This window comes from Zophobas morio, unplaced genomic scaffold (assembly GCF_036711695.1).
Source record: "Zophobas morio isolate AGI-343-1 ecotype UQ-CSIRO unplaced genomic scaffold, CSIRO_AGI_Zmor_V1 ptg000012l, whole genome shotgun sequence".
Taxonomy (NCBI): Eukaryota; Metazoa; Arthropoda; class Insecta; order Coleoptera; family Tenebrionidae; genus Zophobas; species Zophobas morio.
The window spans coordinates 23150853-23165524 of record NW_026972117.1 but is presented as its reverse complement, the minus strand read 5'-3'; the positions used below and the strand labels follow the sequence as shown (position 1 = coordinate 23165524).

Here is a 14672-nt window from a genome sequence, read left to right as displayed (position 1 = left end):
AATCAATAAAATAAATTGACTCATTCATTAATTTGTATGAGTTACCCTGTGTAAGAAATTTAAAAACTTTTAATGCACTGATCAATCACAAGCATATACTTATCACTAGAGAGCGGATTTTATGAAATTTGCATATCCGTTATTTTTTGCATATAAGTCTTGATATTTAATTTGTGAACGAATCATGCTAATTAAAAATGAATACAGCTATAAAAAAATTGCATATTTGCATATATTTGCTTTCTGCTGCATATTTTACGTAACGGGTGCATATTTTGCATTTTTATCAATTTTTGTGCTACTTTGAAATAAAAAATGATTGTCATTCTATCGACATTTATCTAGAAAGACGAAATTTCATGAATCATATTGCAAATATTGTCCTGAGGTTCAAATAACTAGGAAAGGTTTGGATTTTATGGTAGTTTGGAGAAACCACTGGGTGTTAAGCCATCCTTCCAGATAAAATCGCGCCCTAATTACTTTTGGAAATATGTTCATTCCCAACATTTTTGTTCGTTCTTTCGGTGTATTAATGGTATGTTTTGTGGTGGTCGGAGGGACATTATCCTATTATTTTTCATTTTTCTAGACCGGTAAGTACGCAGTTTTTCGATTTACAAATACATACTAGAGAATCACAGGAAAAACTTTTTGTTACAATATTTCCCAAAATATTTAATAACAAATTGTTACCAAAATAGTAATTAAACAGTTGATTACTACTATTTTTTAATTTGTTCTGTTTGTATTTATTTTTTAGTAAAAGTGTGATCTATGTGTTAGAGTGATTTATGTGTTAGTGAGATGTAATTAAACACTTTGCAATGTGATTTATCTATTTTTTGTAACAAAACGTAAGCTCGGGAAGCCTGTTTTTGTGATTTGTAAATAAATTTAGTTCGCTTATTGAGCTTTTTTTTTAATTTTTGGAGCATATGCAACTGCATATCTCTGCATATTTGTATAAATTTGGTGCATATCATATGATCATATTTCCCAAAATTTTGCTGCATATTTTCCGCTCTCTACTTATCACATTTTGCACATTTTGGATAGCATTTATTCGGTAAAATTTTGAGCTGGCGTCATCAATTTTTTGGAGGAGATAAACAAATATATTCTGATAAAAAATGTATCATGCTTATCGTAACTTTAAAGCATCTACAAGATTTCAAAGCATTCGGTTTCGCAGATTCAAAATTAAATTCCAAACATAATTTTGATTTTTACTATCGACAATGTGTACATCCTGCGGCATTTAGTGGGAAGAGAAATAAGGAAAGAGGGTAGACGAATGTACGCATTGTTCATAGATTTCAAAGCAGCGTTTGATAGCGTGAATAGAGAGAAAATGTGGGAGTATTTGAGGAGAAAGGGAGTAAATGCACACTTGGTAACGAAAATGGAAGAAATATATGAAGAAACAGTAAATACAGTGAGAGTGAATGGAATAAAAAGTGAGAGTTTTTATACAAATACAGGAGTGAGACAAGGATGCGCACTCAGCCCCGCATTGTTTGCAGCTTATCTAGGATATATAGATGAAATGTTCAGAAAAGCACAGACAGAAGGGGTGGTAATCGGCAAAGAGAAAGTGTGGTCGTTGGCGTATGCAGATGATTTGGTGATTGTGGCAAAGAAAAGAGAAGAAATGAAAGCAATGATCAAAAGTTTGGAGAAGTATGTAAAAAAAAGGAATTGGAAGTGAATGTGGAAAAAACAAAAATGGTGGTGTTTGGGAAGAAAGTAAGAAAGGAGAAGGAAGAGTGGGCATGGAGAGGGAAGAACATTGAACAGGTGAAAGAATTCCAGTACTTAGGATATACATTAATGAGCAATAACTCAGATAGAGCGCATATTCAAGAAATGGTCCAAAAAACGAACAAAGTGATAGGAATAGTATGGGGAATAGGAGAGAGAAAATTTGGACATGATTATAAGAGAAGAATGACGATGTTTGATAGTTTGATCAAAAGTGTATTTATGTACGGAGCTGAGATTTGGGGATGGAGGGAATATGAAGAAATAGAGAGAGTGCAAGAAAAATACTTGAAATGAACATTGGAATTGGAAAAGTATACGCCAGGGTATATAGTGAGAGAACAAACAAAAAGGGAGAAAATGAGAGTGGAAGCGGGTAAAAGGGCGGTTGGATTTGAAGAGAAGTTCAGTGAGAGAGGTGATTGCAAGATATTGCAAGAATGTTGGGACGAAATAAGAAAGGAAGGGAGAAAACATGTTTAGAACGAAAGGGACAAGTATTATGAAGGAAAGGTATATGCATGTGAAGAAATGGAGAGAATGAGAGAAATGGGAAGGAGTATGAAAGAAGTGTAAGAGATAAGGATATAGATAAGCAAGAACGTAGAGCGAGAATATCGGAGTCTAGATATAATGCAGACTATAGAAAAATAGTAAAGGATGAAGTACCAAAGTACACAGAGAGAGAGTATAAAGGAGAAAAGAATGATGGCGAGATTTAGGTGTGGAAATGAAGAGAAAGAGAATAATTTTTGGATGGATGAAACTGACAGAAGGTGTAGGATATGTTGGAGAAAGGGAGAAACAATAGAGCATATGCTGGAAGGATGTGAAGGATTGAGAGAATCGGAGGAAAGCAGGGAAGAAATGCTAAACGAGGATGGAAGAGGACTGGACTGGATGAAAGAAGTATGGAGTATAAGGGAACTATGGCAATGGGTGGGCAAGCATAAAGAATAGAATATTTATTATATAACACTCGAATTTTTATTTTATTTTATTTTATTTATTTTTATTGTTATTGATTTATCTGACGTAGATTAAGTTAATTTGTACCCCTAGTGGCAATATTATTAAGCCTGTAAGGCAAATAATAAATTACTACTTCTACATAATTTTGATTTTTTTTTCCCAAAAATCTGGACGTTTCGGGTAAAAAGTCAACACGAAGTCATAAACTACATGCGTAGGACTATATTATTTTATACAATTTTAAATCCATTTACAATTATGAAGCGACGTCATCACATTACTGGTGGGGTATATTTGACAAATTTTGGTTAGCGTGTTACCATCGACATGATATTCCTACTATAAATGCACAATTTGACAACAATCGGACCAGTACTTTCGAAATAAAAATTCGGTCGGCAAACAGACGGACAGATGAACAGACAGACATACAGACCGACAGACAGAAATGGGAAACCTACTTCTTCGTACTCTAGATGTCATGAAAAGTCGAAAAACCGTCAAAGCAGAGAGTGGGCCGACGGACTTAAAGTTACTAGATCTATTATTACTTTTAGAAACTACGGCAAATTGCCTGTGGTCGGAGTTCGACACAGAGGAACCTAACCTATGTGTTAAACAAAGATAGCGCGAGACTAGTAATTTTCGCTAACAAATGTAGGAACTGTCAAAAAAAGTTTGATGTGTTTACGATTTGAGGTTACGATAGACTGTACTAGAATTATCAAGTTAACGGACCGAAAAGACACTATTCCAGTCCCAAAGTAACCCCAGCCCTATACAACGAGGAAGTGTCACCAGTAACCGGCAAACAGTCGTTACCAGCAAGGCAATTGACAGCCAAATGACAGTAACAGGATCGCCATACTGGAAGCAAAAAATACCTGCTGTCGAAAAGACGGAGCATAACAAAGACTCAGATATATTTCTATTTCATAAAAGTTACTAATTGCCACACATTTCAAGATCGAGTCACATTAGACGGAATCGATTACAATACTTCCTTCGCTTACGCAAGGTATGGGATGAATAGATAAAAAAGAGTTTACAATGTTGTAGTCAATACAAAAAGAAGAAGGATCATATGGAGTAGTTTTTATAATGAATAACGAAATAAGGGATAATTAAGAAATTTTGAAATCACAAAAGAAAGAATGGCATACGTAAGAATTGAATCAAATCAATTCAATATGTCTGTATTAAATGTATATGCACCAACAGAGCCGAAGAAAAAGATAACTTTTACGAGAAACTAGAAGACAAACAGAGAAAATACCTAAGAAGTACACATTTTTAATATAGGGAGATTTAAACGCCCAAATAGGAAGAGAAGAATACATCGCAAGCGTAGCTGGTAAACGTACCATATATGAAAGAACCAATGACAATGGGCAAAAACTTTGCAATATGGTAGCGGCGTTAAGTATTACAAAGTTTAAAGATCCAAAAAGAGAATCACCAGATTGTAAAAGTACCTCATAAGACTCTGACCTGACCTAACCTGAACTGACTTGACCTTTTTTTTTCTATGGTAGTGCCAGGACTTAAAACCCCTTCCTCGACCAGCTGTTCTCCTACCTCCCCGGAACCACGTTAGCATTACTTCAAGGGGACCTGACCTGACCATTTTCAAGAGATACCAAAATTGAAAGAAAAATAAACACAACTACAAAACATCAAAATACGTCATCGAAATGGAATATAGGAAGTATAAGCCAAGAAGTGTAAAAACCCGACATATAACAAAAAGTCGAGAAAAAATCGGAAGAAGCCACTGACGAAGACATTAATGTAAAATGGAATAAAACCAAAACCACATTGCAAAACTGGCAAAACAAACAACAAAATGAAACACGTAGAAGATGAAAGAATAAATAGAACTACAAAAACGTTTATAGAAAACATAAAAAAAAGACGAGCGAAATAAAAAATAAACAAGGAAATGAAGCTGAGAACAAAAAACAGTACCTAGAAGGAAGGAAGGAAGTATGGATGGACAATATTAAAGCGCCAAGTCCCAGTGGTCGAGCACCTGGGAAAGATGGAATAAACCAGGGATCTGATAAAATATGGATGAGATAACTGGCATGAAAAGATGCCTAGTGCATGGGAAGTATCGACAGTAATTCAAAAAGAACCGCATAGGAGAAAATGATCAAAATGAATTTGCAGCAGAAACATCAACCATAGATGCAATCTTTGTACTAGTATGGAAACAATACACTAAAACATAACCGATTTCGAAATTCTATTTATTGACTTCCAACAAGCATCTGGCTCAATTAGAAGATTAAAATTCATCGAAGCCTTAAAAAAATTAACAATAAAAAAAAATTGAGAAGATTAATTTGGATTACGTTACGCAGAACATAAGTAGAGATAAAAACGCAAAGGAGACCGACCGATGAATTCACCGGTTTTAGTGCTTTAAAATTATTTCTCGAGGAACAACAATCAAGAAAAAACAAGAAAAGTAACGTTAGAAGGAACGTTTCACCTGATATTTCTGAATTTTTAAAGTCACAATAAAATTGATTAATAAATTGAGGTAAAATTGAAATCAAAGACCAAAACTAGCTTAAAGAATCTTAGCTTTTGCCTTTTTGGATATCGGTTTCAAATGTTAGCTGTACAATATTATGGGCAATTAAAATCAATTTTGTTAAACATATCAGTTCAGAAAACACCTACGGATTCAATTCCAAGGATCACTCTTTTACAAATTATATTGCTCGTCCGATATATAAAAAGAATTAACTTAACTACTCTGACATTTATTACTCTTGACCCAATGTGTTAATGTTTGACATTTTACAACAAAACTTTTGAGGACCAAGATTTTGCATGTACAAATAACATTCTGTATCGAATCTATAAATTTTCGTGGAATATACGCCCAAAGCAGACTGTCCATTCACACTGGCTCGGGCATCCCTTTTCGAAAATAAATTAAAAAAAAAACAAAATCAAAAGTTGAGAACAAATCATAAACTGTGTACGGGGACATCACTGTATACATCTGACCGTATTCATCTGGAATTTGTACTGCCTTAGTTAAGAATCAAATTAATTAACAAAAACTTCAAAACAAGCAAATTTAATTCCTCAAGATTACATCGTCAACCGAATTCATAAATAAAACATTTCATGTCAAATCAACACAACAAACACATATTAAATATGGTCGAAATCAAATGAGGTTATGGTACACACTCGCTAACACTCCTGTCGTGTACGAGAATAAATGTAAAAAATTCAAGTCGCACAACACAACACAAAATAAGCATAAAATATTCCTCCACGTTTCGGGTCCACAATGATACTTATTTAACTGATAACTTTGAAACGGATTAATGTTTAAAATTAAATCTTAAATGCTGAAATTTACTATTTTAAAATCCTAAATGAGAAGTTATTAAATGTAAATAACAATTTAATAAAAAACATCCTGCACTTTGAATTGCCCTTTGGTTAAATTTTACAAATAAATTTTGGCAACAACCTGTACAAATAAAGCCAAATTCTTATTGTGCAGTCTCTACTTCTTTAATTCTTTAAGGATTCATTAATGATTAGGGTAACGAAGATGATGGACAATTCGAAGTAAAACCAAGATTCATTTTCAAAAGAAAATCGTAAACGTAGTTGCCAATCTAGCTATTTTTTAAATTAATCATCATTTATGAACAATCCAGAGCAACATTGTTATAATAAGAATTTTTTATTTTAATTTAAAATGGATTTAAAATTAGTTATTGCAAACAAAATTGTGCATCAATCCACTCCTGGATAAAATCTGTTTATATTCACCTTTTACCATAAATAATTTTATTGTAACAGTTTAAAATAACCATAATCCGGTGTGGTTAAATGTAGTAATACCCCGGGAAAGTAGTAATCTATAATACAGTGCATTTTATATAATGCAAATAATGCACAAAAACACACAAAATAATAATGTTTGCTTTCGCATTTAAAATTCAACAGCTGAACTATGCATTTTAAAATAAACTAAAAAAATCCAATTAGCAATATTTTGGTGTTCATCTGCGAATTTAAATAATTTTTCTGTCGAAAATCCATGTTTTCCATTACAATTTAAAATTTCCTTCGCTTGCAATTTTCCACGAATGCATTAAAGAGAGAACAAACTTTCCTTCTAGAACTTTAAATCGGTCAAATTTAGAAAAGTTACACTGAGCAGGGAATACGTAATATCCAGCGACTGGCTGTCGTACCAAGCTGACAACCTAAAACCCTGCCGGACGTCACTTGGTCACATCGCTGAAAAGACTTAATGCTGCCGTTAGACATTCGAGAATTTATTGCAGGTAATACGAAATGGAAAACAATAAAAAGAAAACATGTATAAAAAATTATGCACGAAATTGAAATATTCTCCAGGGACGATCCCAAGTGTTATTTTCTTTCGGTTCGTGAGGAGTCAGGTATACCGCGTTTTAAAAAGTGGAACCTTTGATACTAAACTGAGTTTTTTAATATACAAACTAGATCACACGCCGTTTTATTTTCAGTTATTATAAAATAGCAAAAAACTGGGTGTAATTGTCAAGCTAGAATTTCTGCAATTTCGCTATATTAAAAGCTGGGGTATTTGTTTTAATGAAGTTTTTCTTATGTAGGTTTAAATTATGCAGCATTTCGCAAGTATTAAAAAAAATCTTTGTCACAATCTAGCAATACTGTTTACAATAATTACACACTTAATTTGTGTTATTTTAAACGGAGTTACTTACACATTTTTCAGATTTAGATTTCTATTAAAAACGGAAGAAAAAAATCATCAGATACACGTATTTTAAGGACAATGGTTTTTGATCAACATTTATACATATGTAGAAAGCAACCATATTTAAAAATTCACAACTCCACTCTTTTTAAAGATGAAGCTTTGGAATTTTACATAAAGCTTTTTAATCACCTTGCCTTGGCATATCTATGCATAAACGATAGAATTGGGTTTCGACTTATTTATACAGAGCAATTAAACTTTTCTAATATTTTTCAAAAAGAACGCCTGTATTGTGTATAAATAACATTTTTGCACTCATGACCTTTTTTGATAGCTTTCGCGCATTCACCAGAGTGCGGGAGGTCGAACTTCCCGCACACGTGCATTTAACTTCCCGTTGCCAAGGAAACCTTAAAATACTCGGGTAGTGTCAACATTGTGACGTGTAGACGGCGCTGTCAATGGCGTTGTTTATAAATAACTCACAATTAATCTCTTCAGTTTAAAGGTTTATTCGTCGCAAAAAATATTGTACACAACACGTTCGTGAGCCTGCTTCCCGCATTCACGCAAATGCGGCACTCCCTTCGGTCGTGCCTCAAACAAGCGTTCATGCGGGAAGCAGGCTATCCCGAACTAGTTGCGTAAATTACTATTTCAATTTGTGTCTTTTATAAACTCTCAGTTTTTCGATTTTTCAATTAATCGATGTTGATTTTCCCATTTCTTGACCTTCCACTGTTTCGATTTTTCAGTTTTTCAATTCTTCAATTTTTCAGGTTTTTGATTTTTCGATTTCCCAATTTTTCAATTTTTTTCTTTCTCAGTTTTTGGAGATTTCAGTTTCCAGATTTTTGAATTTTGTCCTTCATTTTTCAATTTTTCGAAATATCAAATTTTGGGGTTTTTCAGTTTATTACTTATTCAATTTTTCAATTTCACGATTTTCAATTTTTCAATTTCTCAATTTTCCAATGTTTCAATTTTACGTTTTTCCAATTCTCCTCCTCTTCAATTTTACGATTTTTAAAAATTTCGATTTTTCAATTTTTCAAATTTCACTTTATAAACTCTCAGTTTTTTCAATTCTTCAATTTTTCAATTTTTTAGGTTTTTGGTTTTTCAATTTTTCAACTTTTTAAGGTTTTAATTTTTCGACTTCACTTTTTTGAGTTTTTGATTTCTTAATTTTTCAATTATTTGATTTTTCAGTTTTTGGATATTTCAGTTTCATCATTTTTCAGTTTTTCTTTCATTTTTCAATTTTTCGAAATTTCAGTTTAGAGATTTACCAGATTATTTATTATTCAATTCTTTGATTTTACAATTTCCCAATTTTTCGGTGATTCAGTTTTTCGGTTTTCCAATTTTTCTCCACTTCAATTTTACGTTTTTTAAATGTTTCGATTTTTTGATTTTTCAATTTTTGACTTTTCTAAATTCTCAAGTTTTCAATTTATCGATGTTCCCATTTCTTATTTTCGACTGTTTCGATTTTCCAGTTCTTCAATTCTTCAATTTTTCGATTTTTCAGGTTTCTCAATTTTTCCATTTTTCGACTTGTCGATCTTTTGATTTTCGATTTCTCAATGTCTCAATGTTTCAATTTTTCAATTTTTCGATTTTTTAAATTTTTTAATTTCTAGATTTATCGAGATTAGGATATTTCGATGTTTTGATTGTTCAATTTATCTATTTACCAATTTTTTAATTTTCAAATTTTAAATTTTGGCCTATTTCTGTTTCTCAATTTTTCAACTAATCGACTTCTCGATTTCTCGATCTTTTGAGTTTTCGATTTATCGGTTTTTCGATTTTTTAGTTTTCGGATTTTCGGTTTTTGATTTTCCAGTTTTTCGATATTTCGATTTTTCAATTTTTAAATTTTGGTGTTTCGATTTTTCGTTTTTCGGTTTTTAAATTTTACATTTTCAAATTTTTTGAAGCCGAAAGCAAGTAATCAAAAAATCGAAACATCCAAAAATTGAAAAACTGAAACGTCGAGAAATCGAGAAAGAAATTTAAAAGTCGAGAAGTCGAAAAATATCGAAAAACAGAAATACTCTAAAATCGAAAAATCCAAAATTAAAAATTGAAAAATGAAAATTTAAAACTAAAAAAAAAACGACAAATAGAAAAAAAAACTGAACTGAAGGATCAGAAATTTTTAAAAATCGAATGCTGTGAAGTCGAAAAATCGAGAGATCGGAAAATCGAAACATCAAAAAACTGAAAAATATAACATTTAAAAATTAGAAAAATGAAGAAATAAATTGAAAAATTAAAATACATATAGAAAAATTGAAAAATCGGGAAATTGAAATATCAAAAAATCGAAAAATCAGAAGACCCAGAAATCGAAAAATTGAGAAATCGAGAAGTCGAAATGTCGAAAAATTGGAAAATCGAAAAAAATGAAAGAGCCTAAAAACTGAAAACATCAAAAAATTGAGAAATCTTAATTGGGAAACTGAAAAATCAAAAAACTGAAACATTGAGATATTAAAAAATTCCAAACTGAAATCAGGAAAAATCGAAAAATCTAAAACTTGAATAGCCGAAAATATCGAAAAACTTAAAAACTGAAACATCGAAAAATCGAGAAATGAAAAATTCAAGACGTCGAAAAATCGGGAAATCGAAAAGTTGAAAATGAAAAATTGAAAATTAAAAATTACAAAAAATTAAAAAATTTAAGAATAAAAAAAAATCGATAAATTGAAGAATTCCTACATTGAAATGATGAAAAATTGGGAAATTGGAAAACTGGAAAAGTAAAAAATCGAAAAATCGAAAAAACCGAGAAATCCAAAAATCGAAACATCTCAAAAATTGAAAAAACTCGAAAAATCGAGTCGAAAAATATTGGAAAATAAAAATAATCCAAAATCGAAAAAATTCAAAATTTAAAACCAAAAAGAAAAATGAAAAATTTTAAATTTAAAAAATATCGATAAATAGAGAAAGAGAAAAATTGAAAAGATGGGGAAAAGGAAACAAAAAAAAACCTAAAATATCTAACATTTAAAAATTAGAAAAATTAAGACAGAAATGGAGTAATAGAGTAATTGAAAAGTCGATGTTTCATGTCTCGGTTTTTTCATTTTATTGATTTTTCGATTTTTTAAATTACATATTTTTCAATTTTTTTGTTTTCGGTTTTTTTATGTTTCGATTTCTTGACATTTTTAAAATTTTTCGATTATTAGATTTCTCGATTTTTCAGGTTTTCGATTTTTCAAATTTTTGACTATTTTGAAATTTCATTTTTTTCTCACTGTTAATATCACACCATGCATCGAAAATAAACACAAAAATTTGTCACTAAAAACATTTCAAAATCCATACAAAGTAGAAGACAATGTTTCCTAAACATAAAAATAACTACATTTTCCCGAAAAAAATCCGTCAGATTATTACGATTTCAACAATATTGTTAATTTAAGACGTTTTGCTAGAATAAAACACAATTAAAGAATTAATTCTTAGTTAAAGAAAAAATAGTTGCATGTCAAAATCGAGTGAAACATGTGACATGATATATAATATTTTGTAAATAAAACAATCTAAATATGTACCAAAAACCTTCACTTATTCATTATAAAATCCGACCATACAATTATTATTAAATCGCTTAGAGTCGACTCTTGCCTGAACGCGCTCTGGTCTGTAGATCGAACAAGTTCTCAGGCGACGTACTGTAAAATTTCGAATGAGAAGTCCTTAAAGGTAGATAACAACTTAGGGAAAACCATCAAGCCCTTTAGACATATCACAATCAAATATGTAATTAAGCCTAAATAACAAAATTTACAACACATGTCTTCAATTAACATTTACATTGCTACACTGATTATTATTTAAATAGTAAGACAGATATAAATAAAACACTTTAAACTCACGTTCACAAATGTGTCAAAACTCGGACCTTACTTTCAATAAAGTGAAGCATTGTGTTTCAACAATGTGGAGGAAAATGAACTCAGCTCGACAAATGTTGTAAAATACATGGCGTCTTGCACAGAAATATCTTTTATATAAAATTACTACTTCGTGCGTTGTCATTAAAGAATATAGAAATGCTATTTTTAGAGACTGCGTGATATAAAATAACAATTTCACTCCTATAAGTACAAACGAGCCGTGAAATAATGCATAAAACTTTACTTTTAACTAAAGTACAACTAAAAAAAAATCATTGAGCCCTATACTTATAGGTAAAATTTAAGCTTACAAGGCATACAATTTAGATACACATTTGTGAAGTGGCACTGTAGTAAACATGTGCCTCATTTTAAATTTTGCACAAAGTGACTACTCTTATTTTGCCTGAAAAGGGTTCTTGAAGTGGTCGTTAGGGTGCATAAACTTTATTATGTTGCATCCCCCTCAAAGGAACGATGTTTACTTCCTGTCGTGTCGCGTTAAACTGCCACCGCTATTACACCATTAGTCTCTATTTCATTCGAATTCAGATTATGATGTTATCCGATGTATATGGTAATGAGCTCTAATGATACAAGACATATTGTCTCTCGTACGTTAATGCGATTAGATAACAAAAACGTGGCCTACATTTGCCTCCGCAGGAAAAACACCATAATGAAAAGCTCTCTTGTTGTTTGTCTTTTTTGTTGTAAATGGAGAGGACAGAAACACATAATATCGAATTTTATCCGGAATTTTGTTGCAGATAATGGAAGATTTCATCCACTCTTCAGAAGTTGTAAGCTGGAGTACATCAATCCACACTTGGTCGTCACGTTCAGGAACGTTTCGATTCAGGTAACTGTCCTATTTATCAGAAAGTATAAAACTTTTTAGAAAACGATATTCTTTCACGATGAAGTTTACAAATAATGCAATTTGTGGAGATAAACAGAGTTAGGATCATCTACCTAATCATTCTCTAGTTACTAGCGCACTTAAAATTCTCTAGACAAAATTGATCGTTTCTGATAAAAATTTATTCTCGAGGTGTCGGAGGTTTTATCTGTCTTTAGAAAATTTAATTGTCTTCATTGACTTAACTATCTCATGATTTGCTAGTTATTGCATTTTTATGCCGAATATCTGATATTTTTAGTTGTTTTTATTTATACAATGGAAGTATTCGTAACTGTTGTTTACTTATTATTTAAATCTACAATATTGTACATCCGTTTGAAGCATAAATACTAATAACGATGTTTTATATTTATTATTAACATATCATAACTTTGGCAAGCGTAAATTAAACACACCCCTTTGTGAAAGTAAATAATTTATCGTATACAAATAACAACAGAAAGTCACGAGAGTGAAAGCAGTTAATGTGTTGTAATCTTCTTTAATTTTCCCATATTTCACAATTTCGACGGCGTAATTACTTTTTTCCAGGATAACGTTGTTTTAATGATTTATTTCAAAATGCTGTGCCATAAATCCGGGAATTTTTTTTCTCGGATGTGCCAAATTAATAAATCTAATTTATCTCATAGGTTTGAAAACGTTTCTCTGATGTAAAAAATATGATAATTTTACAGCTGCTTCAGTAAAATTACAACATAAAACGCATGTGGATTACCATGGCACAATTATTTATGCAGATTATGGAGAGTGTTTGTCTGTTTCAAATGTATCAGAAGGGCCATTACTGACCGTTTTATTCGTCAACATTGGAGGTATTGACTTCATGAATGTATTATTTTAAAACACTGCTGTGAAGCCGTTACATGTTTTTAATGCAAATACTGACATGGAAATTTCATATGGAACTGACATTCCAGCAATTACGTTTCGGACAACGAACGTGTTGCGAATGTGTAGAGAAGAAATTTCATGGGACATTATGACGAAGTAAATGCATTTCTTAAAATATTGTGTCCTGTGTTGAATAAAAGACGAAAATAATTTTAATGGCAGAAAACGGCACGAAACACGAAGCAATAAATGGAGCTCAGAAATCTCATCCGTAATTAATTATTAGTGGCATAAAAAGCAGAGGTTTGTATCATCACAAACTTCGCAACTTTGCAATTCAAAGTTAAGTCTTTTTGTGAATATCAAATATCAAAACTTTGAGTTTCACAACCACGTTTAATTATAATTAGAAGTTCCTATGCTTATTAGCGTTTGGAAATGATGATTAACGTAAAATAATGAAAACAGTTCGGTGTGATAATGGCGCAACAATGTCAAATAAACAGTTTCATTACTTTCACTTCGCCCGATGCTTCTGATTTAACGACAAACATTTCGCAGTAATTTTGCGTTAGGAGGGTATAAAATTTGCATTCATTTTTCCTATATTTTTTACGTTAAAGAAAACATGTTTCATCTAAACTACTGATATATAGACTACTTGAAATAACTCGAAGAAGTAATTTACAGCAGGAGATTTTTCACATATCAAAGTTACACCTAAATACACCTGAAATTAGAATTAAAATTTTGCCTGATTCCTATTTGCACATGATATTCATATTTTGTTATTGAGGTTTTACCTTTGAAACGATATTTATCTAACCAGAATCTCGTTATGGAATAATATTTTTTCAACACAGTAACAAAAATATCCACTTTAAAAATGTATTAATATGTTGAAAAGCTATACGAGTAGCAAATGCTAATTCCCTTTATTGGGGGAACGCTGTTCAAAGCGTTTAGTCAATTAACAATGAGCCTCATAAAATTTCAATAAAAGTGCATCGAACTGTTGAAAATACCGTGTCGGAACTACAATGCAAAAAAAGGTGATCACATGAATTTGGTAAACAAACTAGAAAAGCTGAAATAACAAAAATGGTAGGTAGGACGGAGTAACATCTGGTGTCACGTAAAATAAAAGGGTTTTCAATAACATAAAATCAATGATGCTAAGAAAACATTTGGTGGATTCGATAGCTACCTCTAGCTATGAAATGGCCTCTTTGAAAATAAAAATGTAATGAAGACGCTAGGATAGAACGGCTGGTGCAGTTTGATTATCATAGTATACACTTTGAAATGGTCTTCACAGACAGATGTACCCCCCTTGGAATAGTAGTGAGACCCAAATAATTCGTTTACTTGTATCTGAAATACAAAATGTACTAAAGTTTGGAACACACAACAGTGTTAGTTGTCTTAAAATTAGGCTGCACACGAATAAAAATATCGTTAATCCAGTCTGAATTCCATTGACTTGTTTATAGGGAAAAGG

The 14672-nt window shown here is 31.4% G+C and overlaps 1 protein-coding gene across 1 annotated transcript in view; it reads left to right on the top strand.

Annotated features, from left to right (window-relative positions):
• Positions 1-14672, top strand: part of LOC135128038 (locomotion-related protein Hikaru genki) — a 282123-nt gene that overhangs the window by 164765 nt on the left and 102686 nt on the right. The window contains exon 3 of the mRNA XM_064054842.1: positions 12183-12274. Coding sequence (XP_063910912.1) covers positions 12183-12274 — 92 coding nt within the window. The remainder of the gene's footprint in view (positions 1-12182; positions 12275-14672) is intronic.